At 38.8% G+C, this 16,859-nt stretch overlaps 2 protein-coding genes across 6 annotated transcripts in view; both read right to left on the bottom strand.

Annotated features, from left to right (window-relative positions):
- The window catches only part of zgc:172136 (uncharacterized protein LOC566376 homolog), a 14,079-nt gene extending 12,803 nt beyond the window's left edge, over window positions 1-1,276 (bottom strand). Inside the window, exon 1 of one of the 2 annotated variants that reach the window (XM_061836729.1) lies at window positions 1,063-1,276. The gene's annotated coding sequence lies outside the window, so the exon portion shown is untranslated. The remainder of the gene's footprint in view (window positions 1-1,062) is intronic. The other variant, XM_061836728.1, reaches the window with a different exon arrangement.
- Window positions 1,277-1,803: 527 nt separating this feature from the next.
- fam135a (family with sequence similarity 135 member A) lies at window positions 1,804-16,249 on the bottom strand. Of its 4 annotated transcripts, none has more exons than XM_061837299.1 (21): window positions 15,968-16,249; window positions 13,740-13,891; window positions 12,145-12,224; window positions 11,843-11,982; window positions 11,401-11,471; window positions 11,112-11,285; window positions 10,819-10,945; window positions 10,370-10,523; window positions 9,840-9,917; window positions 9,449-9,498; window positions 8,849-9,007; window positions 8,640-8,713; window positions 8,393-8,547; window positions 6,417-8,283; window positions 6,175-6,335; window positions 6,002-6,093; window positions 5,739-5,836; window positions 3,814-3,965; window positions 3,637-3,747; window positions 3,411-3,524; window positions 1,804-2,822 (listed from the first exon to the last, which is right to left on the bottom strand). In XM_061837299.1, the coding sequence occupies exons 2-21, from the start codon at window positions 13,814-13,816 to the stop codon at window positions 2,617-2,619; spliced, it is 4,140 nt and encodes a 1,379-aa protein (XP_061693283.1). In that variant the 5' UTR covers window positions 13,817-13,891; window positions 15,968-16,249; the 3' UTR covers window positions 1,804-2,616. The 4 variants fall into 4 exon arrangements, with proteins under 4 accessions (XP_061693283.1, XP_061693281.1, XP_061693284.1 ...); XM_061837297.1 differs by having other exon boundaries at window positions 13,740-13,872; XM_061837300.1 differs by having other exon boundaries at window positions 8,849-9,004; window positions 13,740-13,872.
- Window positions 16,250-16,859: the final 610 nt, after the last annotated feature.

The raw sequence follows: 16,859 nt of genomic DNA, 5'->3' as shown, positions 1-16,859 counted from the left end.
TCAGTCTTCAACATCAATTCAGAGCCCTGCTGTGTTTTTCTTTGGAGTATAAACTTTCCCACTCCCCAAGTGCATGTGGATCCACCTTTTGTTCCTGACAGAACTCATGACGATGCACTATTTCATGTCCCATTTGACTGATCTCATATTTGTTTCCATATTGCTGTATTTTGAGCTTGGCCAGAAGTTAGCAAGCAATATCGGTACAAGATGCAACTTTCAATACTGCATAAGAAAGGAAGAAAAGAGCTGAAAGGGTTGCTTGGCAGCTCTAAACATTCCTCAAATGGGAAAACACCCACTTTCGTCTTCACTGAAAAGGATGCAGAAGGAAGTCCTACTGGGGGCGTACAAAGGTGTGGACTGTGGAACTCCTCGAAAACAGCCAAGAACTAAATGTGAGATCTCTATTAATCAGCTGTCAGGAACTTCTTTTTAAATTTATTTAGATGCAGTCAAGGCAGTGAATTCCAGACTGCGTTTGGGTACATTATGAATGCATGTGACTATCTGAAACTAAGTTTACATTCAGGCCAGACAATGTAGACGGAGAAATCCCCCAGCTAGCTGATGACCAGGATCAAAGCTGACTTCACGTGTCCCAATTGCCATCTGCATTCTTATTTAATACCCTTCCAAGACTGTTATAATCCCTACTCCTGGAAAAACAAACCAGCTGAATCGTCCATTTTTATTTTTATTTTTATAAGTTTAGGGGGGGGGGGGAACTGTACCTGTCAAAAAAGAATATCATATTCAATTGGAAAACTATATGCAATTAATCTAAATCCAATCTGGGGGCCAAGAGGTTCAATAAAACATTCTGTCAAACCCAATTAAGCCTCGTAAAAGCGAATTAAAATGTTTTATATTACAGAAGATCTGCATAGTTCTGAATATAACGGAACAATTTAAACTTATCAATAAAATAAGTAGTTATTTAGATGCATCTGACCAGTCCGACTTAACGGTTACATCAAGCTGCAAGTAAAACGTTCCAACTGGAGCACAAGTGCACTAAACTTTGGATATAATACTTGAAGTAAACCAGCAGAAACTCACCGGGTGTTAAATGTCGGAGATGAGTCTCGGTTTTACCCAGGATTTGCTCCGGCGGCGATATATCTGGACTTTGATACGAAATCTATACATGTGCGAAAAGACTCATAAAGACGCAACACGGCAGCGTGCGTGCACTGTGGAGAACCTCCGAAACCACAGCCTACAGGAGCAGATTTGGACTGTACCATTGAAAACAACTGAAGGGGTGCGGGACAGTGTTGCCGTTTTATGGTCAATATTTTATTTGCAAAAAAAAAAAAAGTTCTAAAAGGTCTTTTAACCTTGGTTGATGCTTAGAAGGTATAGCATATTGACGATTTAAATGTTTTGTTTTATTGTAACACTGAAAAATCACTATACGTATGGGATAGCTACCAAACCTAATTCTGGTTCATTTTTATATTAGAAATACATGGGCATTTTTTAAAACATCCCAAATAGTATCAAAAAGTATATCCGCCACAAGCAAAGCTCCTTTCAGCATGAAAAGGGCGTCGAGCAGTTTCCAAACCACACAGCGTGACCACCTCTATAATTAGATATTCTAACAAACTTGACCCACCATAAATCTTTGCTTAAGCATTCTTACTCAGTGCTGTGAAATAAGAATTTCTCAGCATGTATTGGCGAGTGAACACTACCATCTACTGGAGATATGACGAAGACTACATATCAAAATGTACAAAAGCCCCACAGACGTCGCCGTTTAAAAGCCGATGGAGTACTGATTCTCCAAAAAACTCAAATCAGAAATCAAATTTTATTTGAATATTGATGGATAAACATTCTCCCATGACGCACGTTTTATAGTCAAAAAGATGATTTAGAGTTGACACAATCATCCGATGACACCAAATACTAAATGGATGATGAAATCCAAATGTGCTTTTGTTTAATTATGATCATAGCTTAAACTCCCTGTGTTAAAATGTTATAATGCAGCTTTATTTTCACCAACACCATGTTGGCAAATGTGCACAATGCTGCATAAAAGGATTAAAAACAAAAGAAAAACTTAAAAGTCTGAGCACAACATTGCAATTTCAAATCCAGTCTTTTCTTTTAAAAAGGATGGAAAATAGTCAGTACAAAAGCAACCTGTACAAATGACTTTGCTGTACAAAAGCTTGTAAAATGCAGCCGTGGTGCAAATGAATGCAAGGTCTCTTAAAAAGTAGCAGAAAAGGTTTCCAAATTGTGACATTATGTGCAGACATGCCATTTCAACATTGTAGCAGCTCTAGTTTCATTTCCACAGCTAAAATTAAGTGAATAACATACAGGAACATACATAAATAACATTAGAAGGAAAAACTAAAACTTGTCAAAAACGTTGCTCCAAGACAAACACGTTGGCAGTAGAAAAATAAAAACAAACTCCATAAAAACCATGAACAGAGAGAGAAAAAAAATCATGATGATGATGCATGTCTTAGTTCATTAAAAAGTAAATATTAGTTCATAGTCCATCAATGGTTATTGGAGAATTGAGATGAACTGAGTGAGGTATTAGCTCCACATTCTTTCTCCTCTCTTCTCATTCAACATGCAGTTCTACTGAAAGAATTTGAGGGCGGCAACAAGGAAGAACTTCTCCAGAAAGATCTCTGAATCCAGAACCGCGATGTGGGCAGCCCGACCGATGAGAGAATTGGCTGTGTTGGGAAGCGCGTGGATGACATCATATCTGACGAGGTTGCATTCTTTATTCTGAAGTACTGGCAGCAGCAGATTTTCAATCATCTCAGCATAAACGGGACCTAGTGATACCATCCAGGAAACACTTTTGTCATTTAATATACATATTTAAAGAGTTTACAACTGGACATATAAAGGAGAAACACCTGTCCTTGTTCTTAAAATGCAAGAATAAAACTATGATTCAGTTTCTCTTTACATCATAAAAATTAAAGATCAACACTGGACTTGTTCAACGTCATTAGGAGCTCTTCATATTGCTTATTTTTCTTGCTCTTTTCCACTTTATAATAAATTATGAAGAAAGTATATTTATGAAACAAATGCGAATATCGCCATCAGACAATCTGTTGTTGTTTTCCTTTCGGCTTGTCCCTTTCAGGGTCGCCACAGCGTATCATCTCCGATGAACGCATATATATGTTTGGCACAATTTTTACGCCGGATGCCCGTCCTGACGCAACCCTTCTCAGGGAGTGGAGGCCACAGTGGGATACGAACCCACAACCCCTGGTTTACCAAACAAGTGCTCTAACCACTGAGCTACGGGGCCTCTCATCAGACAATCTGTACTTTTGGGAAAAAAAAAAAAAAGAATAAAAGTAATAGAAGAAGGTTGTCTCAAAACTTTATTAGTGACGTATCTTTACCTGTTTGTTTATCCTTTAATGCAGTTTTGCACATTTCTATCCGAGCTGAATGATAGGGGACGTAGCGATCCTGCAGTGAACCCACCAGCACCACATTCTTAAAAAACTGCAAACCTGCAGACAACAGCTCGGTGGAAACATTTGGTATATAGATACAGATAGCTCAAAAGTAAAATAGGTATAAGATTAAGCAGAAGATAAAGTACTAAAAAAATGCACCACAAACCAGATTTCTTGCTGAGCTTGTAGAGAAATGTCTGTCGAGGATCTGAGTGGTCACGGCAAGTCAGCTGCAACAGTGATCCTGACTTCTTCCATTTTTGCATGAACCAAAGGCCTAGAGACAACAGGTTATCCAACAGCCTCCTATTTACTACCACCACCACCACCATCTAAAACCTACCTGTGTTGACCAATGCTGAGCTGTTATACAGCGTGCCAAGATGAGGTCCAGAAAGAGAAAGGAAGGTATGCAACCTGCTCAGGTAACATTTAAACCTGGGCCTGGTCAGTACAGAGCGAACTATCAGGTTCCCCAGGGAGTGACCCACAAAACTGTAAAAACACGGAAAAGGTTAACATGTTAAGATATTGTAAAATTCGGTCTAACCAACACAGTGGTAGAAAAGCTGCACCAACGAAAGAGTCTTCCTGTTATCTATCTGTTAAGAAACTCTTCATGTTCACTGCGAGTATAAATACTAAAAAAAAGCAACAAGCGTACCGTAGGAAATATGTGGAAACGCAAAATAAGAAGACAAGCAAAAAAATACTGCTTGTGTAACAACAAAATATAGAAAACTAAAAATTGCTTTCAGCATGATGAGTGTGTGTGCTTGTGTGCTCCCAGAGTGTAAGCGCCCTGAATAAATCAAGAGCCCATTCCAAAAATCCTCTGAACTTCTGAAAAGTCTAGAGTGGAGCAGAGCAAGCTTGGAGAGCATTTCCGGATGTACTGATTGTGCATGGAAAACTTCAGCATGGAGCTCAGAGAGAAAGTCATGAACACAGAGTACAAATTTGGTGAGATAAAAAGACATTTAAAAGAGATGAGAATGTGATGCACAAGGGTTTCTGAAAATCTGCAACTAAATTAATCATTGGGACTCAAGTTGGGGAAAATATTGTTGTGGGTATAGTCAGAACTTTATGTTCTCCTAAACAGGAAAAGATGATGTGGGGAAAAAAACTTCAAGTTGATATTACTGGTAAAATGGGCTCAATAACATACAAATTTGTGGCTGAAACTGGTTACTGTAGCAACATTATATACATTACTCAATGACAGAAAAAAAAAACTGAATGGTTAAAGAAAGTATTCAGACCCCCTTAGATTTTTCACTCGTTATACTGCACGCATTTGCTAAAACCAAGTGTATCGTTTTCCTCATTTATGCATACACATTACCTCATATTGACAGAAATGAAAGGAACATTTTTGCAAATTTATTTAAAAAAGAAAAACTGGAAAAATAATACAGCCATAAGTATTGAGTTTGTCCTTTGCTGTGACACTCATATTTAACTCTGCAGGTGTCCATTTCTTCTGATCCTCCTTGAAATGGTTCTACACTTACATTAAGGTCTGTGTTAAGATTCTATTGATTAAACTTGTTTAGGAAAGCCACACAGCTGTTTATATAAGACCTTATATCTCGCAGTATATGTCAGAGCAATTGAGAATATGAGGTCCAATGAACTGCCAGCACAGATCTGGCCAAGGTTACCAAAAAAAAACGTGTATTTAGTGTTCACAAGAGCACAGCGGCCTCAGTAATCCTTAAATGGGAGATGTTTGGGATGACCAGAACCTTTCCTAGAATTGGTCGTCCAGATAAACTGATCAATCGGGGGAGAAGAGTCTTGGTGAAAGAGGTAAAGAAGAACCCAAAGATCGCTGTGGCTGAGTTCCACAGATGCAGTTGGGAGATGAGAGAAAGTTCTACAGTAGCAAGTTAACCATCGCTACGGCCCTCCACCAGTTGGAGCGTTATGGATGTGGCCTGGCAGGAAGCCTCTTGTTAGTGACTAGGGAGAATATGCAAATGGTGGGCCTGGGATTTGAACATTAGTCCTCAGAACAGTAAGGCTCTACAGTTGCCCCAGCGTGCCGCCAATTGATACCTAAATATATATTTTCTATAGTAATAGGGTAATCTGGGATTTAATATGCAGCAGACCATGAGTTTGCTGTTGAGAGTATTGTTGATTGTGTGTACATGAATGATGAAAAAATGAACTTAAATGATTTTAGCAAATGGCTGCAACATAAGAGTGAACAATGTAAGTGGGTTTGAATACTTTCCGGAACCACTGTATTATACTTACCTTATTTTTGAAAGAGTGAGGTTGTAAATCTGAATATATTGGACTATTTCATCCAACAGCCTGTCTGTCATTGACTCAAAGTCGGCAAAGGTATCATTCTGGAGGGGAAAAAACATGTAAAACAAATGTTTAGCTTAATCTATTTTTACTGGTTGGCTGCAAAATAAAAATAAAACAAAACCACTTGCTAATCATGACAATGTTGACAAAAGATCAATCTAAGCCTCATAGCGAACATGAATCTGTATCATTTATCCAATCACCTGATTTCTCTCTGACATAAGGAAGTCTATACGGGCACCGGGGAGCCCCAGCTCCAGGTAAGTCTTCACTAGTCTTAGGTCTGCGCTGTTGCCTACAGCAATGTGGGGACAGCATCATCATGTGTGGCATATAACGCATTAAAAAATGTGCTTGTGGAAGACAGGTGCCTTACCATCCAGGCCATGTACGCAAACAATAAGATGAATGCCTTCGTCACAGCTTTCATCTTCCTCCATGCTGAAGTAGGGGACAGTGGATGCCAGCTCTGGTACTTCACTGTACAAGATGCCTGGAAGCTTCAATTGCTTCATTTCTTCCTTTCCTTTGATGAACCTACATAATTGTAATTTAATAGGCGGATGCTCAATTACAATTAATGCAAAACTAAATATGCGATATAAGATCAAAACTCACGCTTTCATCTGAGGTGTAGGTACACATTCATACCAGTTTAGATTACAAGACATGGAGGTAGAGGGATGGCGCTTTCCTGCACTCAGCCAAGTACCAGCAGAGCCGATGGAGCAGACTGGAGCTTTTGATAAATCAAGTTTTTCATGGATGTGGCTGATTCCAAGCTGTTCAAACAGAAGTTGTGTTTCCTGACCCGCTGTGTCAACAACACTGGTCTGCTCATCATCAGCAACACCATTGACAAAGGCATAGCCATCTCCTTCCTCGTAGTAGCCATTCTCTATCATTTCATGCTCACCCTCATCCTCATCATCATCGTCACCCTGAGGTCCTGTTTGAATTCCCAGGATGATAGCGGAAGTTTCTACGGGGCTGATTTCAGATATATCTGTGCTGGAAGTTGAGCCAAAATAATTCTCTACCATTCCACGTTTCACTAGGTCAGTGCTACTAGTGGCAGAGTTACTTGAGGGGCATGCAGTCTGGGGTTCACTGCGAGACTCCTTTGAGGCCTCAAGACCAGATGGCTCCTCCATCTTAACTTCAGGATTATCAATAATGTTGGGTTCTATTTCTAAGTCAAATGCAGATTTTACTTGCGGGGAATCAACCCTTGCGGAACCTGTAGGACTGGTAACATCAACGGCAGGTTGGTTTTTGTGTTCCCCAGAAAACACAACACTTTGTTCCTGTACCACAACACTAGATCTCCTGCAAAATACGTCAGCTCCACTTGATCCCCTGGAGGAACCTTCACCATCATCGTCTGAGGGCAAGGAGTTGATAGAAGTGAGCGATGACTGACCCCCTCTGGCAGCATGAGTATCTTCTGCATGAAGAAACGCTGCTGGCTCACAGGGCTTTTGTGCTTCACTTGGCTGTACATGTCTGAGTGCAGAACTCACTGTAGTCTTCTCTGGGTCAGCCATGGGTGACTCAACCACAGTGAGCCCTGGAAAAGCCTGTGAGCCTGAAACAACTTGAGCAGAAAAGGAGCTGGGCTCACTCTCAATGCCAGAGTCTGAGAAGCGGGAAGAGGCACTCAGGACTGCTCTATCGGGCAGCTTAATACAATCACTCTTTGCCTGTACTGGGACCAGACAGGGCTGCTGGCTATGCTGTGTTGCCTCCATCCCAGACTCACTGGAGTAACATTCTCCCGTGGTAATTACTGGAATATTGTTGTCAATAGTACCATCGGCCGGAGACGGTCTGGTAACTGTGACTTTGGCACCTTGGTTGAGACATGGTTTAACTTCGATTTGCTTAGGTCCAACAGAATACTGCATTAGCTTTTGGTTTTTATGGTCTACTTGGCAGTCTTTGTTCAGAGGCTCTTGGCACATAGGGACAGTTCCAGTGCCTGTCTGAAGACAGGCAGCAGTAAACGTTCTATTGTCATCAGAGACAGAATCAATCATAGTCTTTATAAAGTGTGATGAGGCACCAGGGTCAGAAATAGATTCATCGTTAGTCCTTAAACAATTAATGGAGTCCACTTGCAAGGTATCTTGGTCCTCCTCTAAGTTCAGGGGAGGCTCCCCCTCCTTGTACTTGGTACTAGGATCAGCAAAAGGAGCTTTGAGGTTTTTATAACCCACCAGGACAACTGAGTCTTTGGACCCATGCCGAATTAGCTTCTTGGAATTCTCAATCTTTGAATTTTTCTTCAATTTGACAGATTTTCCTTTGGATTTTGGAGGTGCCTCAAAGTTGTCAGCCCAGGCTTTATTCACAGGAGCACACTGAGAATCAAGTGGTAAAAGACTGGCCGCTGCAACGCAGTCTTTAGAACTAGATTTGTCTGATTTACTTGGCACTGAGCCAGACCGTGTGTTGTGCATGCCCAGCCAGGGTCCATCATGATCTTCAAAATTGCAGAAGGTTGATCATGTATGAAGAGAGAAACAAAATATTTTGTCTTAAAATTACTCTGTGAGCCTTATAAAAGTAAACCACAATTATATGTTACTAACCTTCAGTGACAGAATCCAAATAGCGATCCTCAAAAATGATTGGAACAGAGCTGATGTCACCGTCTAAGTCTGCACATTCCACTGGAAGTGGAGGCAAAGATAGAAAGTAGCTGGAACTTTTAATGGCATTCGTGATCTGCTGGTGGCTGTGAGCACTAACGGTGGGTGAAGAGGAGAAGCATCTCATTCAACACTTGTACACTACTGTCTACCTATAGTAATATTTGCACAGAGCACTGAAACATACTACAGCTCCTGATATGCCAGAGCAGACTGTCTTGGATGTTTGAGACAGAAGAAAGCTTCAGCAAATCGCCTCACCTGAAATAACAGCAGGTAAGAGGTCAAGATTTAATTTTAGTTCTCTAATGACAATTGTAGCTTTATGAGATAGAAATCGATGTTGTTTCAGGATTATTGGGATAAATGTTAAGTACTTGAGAAATTTCAACTCACTCTTAGTGTGTGGTGTTCCATAGCTAGTAAGGCGACAACTTGCTCCTGTAGGGAGACAATCTCCAAGAACTGGCCCCAGAGAGCCATGAGCAGAGAGCAGAGCTGGGCGAGATTCATGTTTACCAGTTCTGCCAACTCATCAGGGGACTCTGCTTTCTGCTAAACATTTTAAGAGAAAAAGCACCACCAAAGAGTTCAAGTGAGCATAAAATAGTATGAAGAATAATGATCTTAATTCATGATTAATAACAAGAGACAACATTCTCTACTGAGGTTTTAGTCAAATATAAGTATTACCTGTGTGTGTACCAGAACATATACTGTATGTATGTGTATTACCAGTGTATTACCGGTTGATTTGACTTCAGCAACCTTGTTATTAGAATATTTTCTCATTATTTTCATAATGTTAAAAACATATTTAACTATCAAAGACTTACAGGGCATAAAATAACTAAGAAAATGAAGCTAAAAACTAATCAATATAGTTATCATCATTCTCTTATCCCGAATTCGTCTTTTTGCTTTTCTACCAAAGTGTTTACATCGTTAGGGTAAAAAAAACATGTTTATTTTGCTGTATTATTCAACAGATCCTACCTTTACATGCTCACATAACTCGGCTAGACGGGCCTCCAAGTCAAGTTTTTCTGAGAAGAAAGGGAACAGCGTTGCCCTTGTCATTTACTTTTGTAGTTTATGTAATGTCCATGAATATGTCGAAGGAAGACTGAACAAGAGTGCAGTACTAAGAGAGCACTGGTGTGAAAAAAATGTTTTCCAAGATAAAATGATAAGATTAGAGGAAAGTGGCTTATACGAACTCTTTAAAAGTGTGTTACAAAGACAGTAGGAAAAAGAGCAGTTTAGGTGCATCTGCTCATGGTGGCAATGATCGTGCGCCATTTTTGTACAAGAAGATAACTGGAGTGAAGAGAAAAAAGGAGAGAAAGGCAGGCTGATTTGACGTATGGTAAGGGGCAGAACATACCTATGTAGACGTGCCTTTGACTCCGGGGATAGGGTCTTCTTAGTACTCGCTCATATAGGACTTGCATGCTGGGCTTGGCTAGTAAGATTGCACATATAGCTTTTTATTGATTGGTCCTTTTGGGATGGTTTAAAATGTGTCCAGATTAGTGTGTGAGCAGATTAGTTTTTGTAAGACTGTGATATAATGTTGAGTTGCACCTGGGCATTTTAATGATTTGGATTTGTTATCCTGGGCTCAGAGATGTTAAGATATACATTTGAAGATTCTGTGATGGGTCTGTGATTTTTCAGCATTTTCCTTCAAATGAAATGATATGAGTATATAAAATATAAATTGTATGAAATGGTGCACAAATGACCAATGCTAAAGAAATAACACAAAATACAAGCATGTAAGAAAGAAAAAAACCCAGCAGAGGCAGACCTCAGTGCTAAAATGAACAGTATGTGGCAATTGGAAAGTTTTGCATGTAATGCACTGCACTTATAGTGTGCGATGAATAAATGAGCAACACGGATGCTGTATACCTAAGTCCATACGATGGGAGGATGGCAAGTCCTTAGTCACATTAGTGAAGTAGTCAAACAGGCCCTGATAGGCAAGTAGCAGACTGGAGCACATATTATGGTGGAGGCTGAAGGCATGCTGCACACAGTGGTCAGATACCAGGAATGACCTGCCCTAAGGGTTCAAGAGGGGCAACAATAAAGAAGATACAGATGGCTGAGCTCTTACAAACAATATATTTACATAATTATTGTCATTAGAAATATTCAACAGAATTCCTAATGCTTCAAAATGATTTCTGTTTATATTACTAGTTAAACATGGATTTTTTTCATTAAATCTGTATTATATAAAACACTCTCTAAACTCTCATGAGATATGATTATAAGAAGGCCAAATAATATTGTAAATAACATAAATTAAATTAGTATTTAACTAAAGCATGAAAGATAAATGAATGATAACTTACATCTGGTGAAACCTGCTTGACATAAGTGCTACCAAACACCACATTCTCTAAAGCTGGGATGACTGAGTCCTTGCTCTGTGGTGGAGCGTTGCGATTTAGCCAAGTCGTCTTCACTGGCCGAGGAAAACTAGGCAGCAGAGTACATGAAAAAAAAAAAAAAACAACAACATCCAAATTACAGTAAAATATGAACTTGGGTTCTGTAAAGTAGGAAAGACTTGTGTGTTGTAATACAGAGCACATATCAGGTTTGACAAAATGTTAAAGTCTGTTTGGATATGTAGCAGTTATACCTGATAAGTGGTTGATGTAGCGCCACAAGGGAGGCGTGAATAGCTACAGACATGACAGAAAGGTGGAAGTAGTCAAACATGACATTAATGTGCTGGTGGATGCCTCGCTGAAGGCTAAAGTGCAAACGAAGTGTGCGGCTGCTGATATTCTGTAAAGAGCTTGGCTCGTCTGGTCTGTGGATATACAAATAAAAAAAAACAAAAGATTCATTTTCTTATTCGCACTAACGTAAGACTATAAAATACTTTCATACTACCATCACAGAGCGACAAACCCATCAACACTTACGTGTAATCGCCATCAGTGAAATACAAATCTAAGAGAAGCTGGAAATCCATCTCCAATAGGGACTCTTCCACCTGTTTTCGAAAGAATTTATAGAGCAATTTAAAGCAGGTCCAGTACAGAAGTGATCATCGAGGACATTGCCGAGACTTTCCACGCATTTTCTGCCCTAAGTAAACTACACTTGTTTGTTTGATAGTAATTTTGGGAGGAACTATTTTCTTGCTCCTGCAGTCTGATGGTGGAATTTCATGCTAAAGGCCAGATTTCCCATATTTTTCCTGTGTACAATAGTCTAAGTCAATCCACACTGACAGAGATAATCGCCTCAATTGTCCCTGCAGATTTATTTTTGTGGCATACGTAGAAACACCACAGAGAGAATAGTACACTGTATGCCCAGAAAAACAATGTCTTTTGTGAAACAAGTTAAAGAAAAGAAAACCTTCTTCTCATCCAGAAGCATCATGACTTTGAAGATGAGCACATCGTTGACAACAACCTCTTCATTCTTGTACAGAATCTGAAACGTTTTGCTGGAGATGAATTCATCTTGGACTGAAGCAGGAAATGCAAGGTCAGAGCCTAGAATAAGAAGAGAATTCTTAATGTGTGAATTGACGTGTTGGCAACATTTTTTATCAAAAAAAAAAGGGAGCGACAACATGAACCAATTAATGCACATAAATCATGACTATATAAGACCCGGCATTCAAACATTTTCAACATCCTCATAAATGTATTTACCGCTTGGGTGAAGAAGACTGGGTTCAATTTTGTGTGGCACTCGAGGTGGAATCTTCAGACTGGCACGAATCTGGTAGAACCTGAAAAATTGGAACATCTTAAACAAAGTAGACACATGCGCAGATTTGAGATACAAGGTATGATTGTTTGGTCGCTAGCATCATAAGTACAGGAATAAACTACCCCCTAGCTTCCAATGGCTCAATTTGTAAAATGACACTAAACCTTTCCTGAATAAATAATGAGTACTTTCTTTTTTGCAGCCACTAATGTAGTAAAAGCTGAGCTCTTCAAGTAACGATGAGCTGAGATAGTGTTTCGTTTCAACTCAGTGAAGCATTAAACTATTCCTGCTGCTTTAAAATATACTGCACCTCCTTAAGTTTCAGTTAAACATATCAAAAGCTTCCTTTTGAGTGTCATCGTTTACTAGTATTTGCCACTTAATGAAATTCTATCTCAAAGAAAACCTCATCTATAATTTACATCATTAATTTCATGTTTTATGATGGCAACATTTTACTTCTCTTACTCTTTGACAGTACATGAGGAGACTACAACATTTAAATCAGAAATGAAATAAATTCAACTTGCGTGGAAATGTGGCCTACAGCCTCCTAAATGAAAATCACAGCCAACCTCTTCATAGTTTATTCAATTTAAATATGCTAGACAGGAAGTGTGTGCTCAATGATTTTCAACAGCAAATGTGATTACTGGCTGCTGTGACAGAAACTTTGATACATAAAGTCCATCACATACACAATTTGATATGTATCTTCTAAACTCCCTGTATTGTAAAGTACATTACAAAGTGAATCTTATTCATCTATAGCAGTGAAAGATCACCAAATTGATTAAACATGTTATTCCTTACTGTTGGATTACTGTACTGGATGTATCAAAGACCATTTTGATCATTTTGGTTTATCTTCTGTAAAGCTATAAAACTGTTGGAAGAGACCTCCTAGGAAAGACATGTCACATGCTTGTGGCAATTACTTTTTCCTGTTTACACAGTAATTACATTGTAGGACTATTTTCTGCTACAAAATGTAAATAATATTTACAGTAACTGGCTTTTTGCAAATGCCAGACAAGAGGCTGTGTGCCACCAACTACCTGGTATAATCCATTGTTGCCAATATGTCATTTCCGCTACATCCTTTTTCGGTGTGCCACCAAGTGAGCCAGTGCAAGAACGACTACAGTAGTCACTAAATATATGAAAATCAAGTATTGATTAATACAGCGGGATGTGAGAGGAGCTGATAGGCTTCATCAGCATTGTGCCATCACAGATAGTGGCTTGTACGAATTTTTTAAAAAAAAAAAATACCTTTAAGCTCTTATTTCATTTAAAATGTCATTAAAGCTACTTTATTTCTTTACTTTTTAACAGTAACATATAGTGAAGAATTGTTTTAAAAATCCAACAACCTGGAAATCAGAAGGATTGTGTGAGACTTAGATTTCCATTTTAGTTAATAAATATCTTTGGCAAAGCATTAGTGGATTGCTACTGACTGGAAAATAAGCCCAAAAAAGTACAAGGCTGATGTTGTCTAACAGTGTCATGACAACGACTACTTTACCCTCTCTGGAAGAGGTCCACATTGTAGAATTTGTGGAGCTCCACCGCGAACTCCACTGTGGCCTGAACTTCAGTCATTGTGGTCTCTACAGGGTGAGGTGCCTCACGTCATCTGGGACACATGCAAAGGCATGCTAAGGAAAAGAGAGACCACTGAGCATATCACACACAGAGATATGATAATATTATTCCAAAGTAGAAGACTAGAATAATGACAAGCATTGTAGGAGACTTTTGGAATTGTACCCTGGCTCAAAAAAAAAAAAAAAAAAAAGGATTGGATTAAAGAGTTGGTGAAAACTACAAATGATAATATAAAAAAAATAATTGAATAAATGACATGTGATTTTTTTTTCACAACAAAAAATAGCAATTGTATAGAGGTAGGGGGAAATGTGACAACAAAAAAAAGCCCAAAACTAAATAAAATTCAAGTGTTTATTGTCACATGGACAGTAAAAACACAATCGTAGCACTCAGCAATAAACTGTTACTTTGGTAGTCTCCCTCCTCTTTTAATAGAATGTCCATCCATCCATTTTCTGAGCCGCTTATCCTTACAAGGGTCGCAGAAATGCCGGAGCCTATCCCAGGTGTCATCAGGCAGGAGGGGGGGTACACCCTGAACTGTTTGCCAGCCAATCGGTGGCCACATAGAGACAGACAACTGCCATGCTCACAATCACACCTAGGGGCAATTTAGAGTCTCCAATTACTGCATGTTTTCAGGATGTGGGAGGAAAATGGAGAAAACCCACACATCCATGGGGAGAACATGCAAACTCCTCACAGGGAGGGCTGGGATTTGAACCCTGGTCCTTAGAACTGTGAGGCCAACTATCTAGCCAGATTTACCACCGTGATGCCACTTTTAAAAGAATATAAAACAATGAAAAAGAAGAATAATTAAAAATTCAAAAATAAATACATATGTACGTATATAAGTAAATACATGAATGAAGTACTGATGAAAAAAATAATTTAAAAGGAGTGGGTATAAAAAGTGAACAACCTTGAAAAATTAGCAGGGTTTTCTGATGTACCATTTATCCCAAATGGATTTAGGTCTGGTCAGTGCAAAAACTTACATGTTCTTTTAATGAAGTCAATATTTGTTGATTGGCACAAACTGACACCCAATGGAGATTTGCCTGTTTTCTGAAGTCATTTGTACAGAAGCCACATAAATAACATTTACATTCTGAATAGTTCAATATATTAAAATAGATACGACTATCTCTGATGTATTTCATTCACTTAGCTTTTTTTTTCCTGAAATTGATCCTTTCAAATTGATTGAACTTCTATTTATGTTTTGATTAATATATTCATAAAATATGGCAATGAACATATTCCCACCTTTATGAAATAATGGTTTAGTTTTTTTTCCAAAATTATTTATTTTATTATTGGTTGAGTCATGGTAATATAATTACAGTAAACAGTAAAACTTTAATGTTAAAATAATAATGTTATTACCAGTATTTTAAATATTTCACTCAAACATTTTAAGACCAGGGTAATCTGTGGATAACATGCCCCATCACTCCATTTTAAAAATCAAATCTGGCCATTGATTACTAAAGTTTACCCACCGTTGGGTGATTGTTTACATTTGGGGAATGCAAACAAACAAACACGGTCCACACTGCGGTGTGTAGACGAGCTGCAAATGAAACACTTTGTTCAAAATGTTTAAGACCAGTGTGAATAGAGGATTAAAAAACCAGCTGAGCTTGTGTATTTTTGTACCCCGCATACCTACAAAAAACCCTTGGCAACCTTGTAGGAAAGTGGGACATTAACCGAAAATAGCCCTCGTCGTTAAGTAAAGTTCAACATTTAGCTTAGATACACTTAAAAAGACCAAAATGGACTCGGCACAATTAAAAAAATCTTGAAGAAAATATTCTAAAATTCGGCATTACAGTGTGCACACCAATGATTAATGAGTAAACGTGATACTGGTTCCGAACCGGTCGACTAATAATCACAGCAATGGTGTCATGATATTTCAAGTGGGGACCGAGATACTCTTGATAAAGATTCACTTAAGGGACCACAACATGTCAGGCGGGGTCAACAAACCATCTCACAACAGAGCACGCAAACGTCAAACCGCTGATAGCAGTCTAACATAAATTGAAATCAGTCAGCATTGCACGAACAAGCAAAATGTAACAGCTAACAGGCTAACATTAGCCATACAGAAGCTAACAACTCACTTACCATTGCACTGGCAAGCTAACATTAGCAAGCTAACCACGTAGCTCGTCCGGACGAAATTTCTTTCCTCTCCCTGGCCCTGACGAAAAAGCCTTCCTAGTAGCACAGTAACACGTCCACCTTCTGGGGAACCATAGCGGACAGCTGCTCATGAAATGATAGACTGGCTGTTTACTTTGGAGAATCTGGGTACGAACCCGAGACCAATCCGAGCGGCTGTCAGTAGCGTTGTTGCTTCAACAGCTCAGTTACGAGCTTGCAGTGTTGCGCCGACAACACCAGAGGCGCTGTTGACACAGCACATTACAGTACAGTACAGTACAGTACAACAACTTCTCAAACGAACTCCCGAGGTTTATTTATTTATTATATTTGTTTTTTTTTTTACAGCTGCATACCTGTATGTATGATGTGAGTGTGTGTGTGTTTGTAAAAACAAAAATGAAAATATTTCTGAAACTACTACGACGACTAATAAAAAAAAGTTGTAATTCTTTATTTGATTAATGTAACTTTACGAAAGTTGCTTCCATTTGAGATTAAAAACCTCTTTTTCAATGGAGACCTGAGGAATCAGGGAATCAATTGTTGTCACCTAGTTGCTCAAGATTTAAAAACTTTAAGGACTAGTTTTTTGAGCATTAAGTCATCCAGACTGAGGGTGCAGTGTTTACCCAAAAGCCATTTTCTCAATTTCTGTCTGAGTGTTTGCTACAAAGAGCATAAAGATGTTCTGAAAATGAAAAAATAAAAAACAAAAACAATACAAATACTGCGCAGCACTACTGCGCCTGATAAAAAACAAACAAACAAACAAACAAACAAACAAACAACAAACAAAAAAACATAGGGGCAAAGCAGAGCTAGAATTACAGGTGATTGAATCAGGGGGTTG

Source organism: Syngnathoides biaculeatus, chromosome 12, assembly GCF_019802595.1.
Source record: "Syngnathoides biaculeatus isolate LvHL_M chromosome 12, ASM1980259v1, whole genome shotgun sequence".
Lineage (NCBI taxonomy): Eukaryota > Metazoa > Chordata > Actinopteri > Syngnathiformes > Syngnathidae > Syngnathoides > Syngnathoides biaculeatus.
This window is presented reverse-complemented; position numbering and strand designations above follow the sequence as displayed.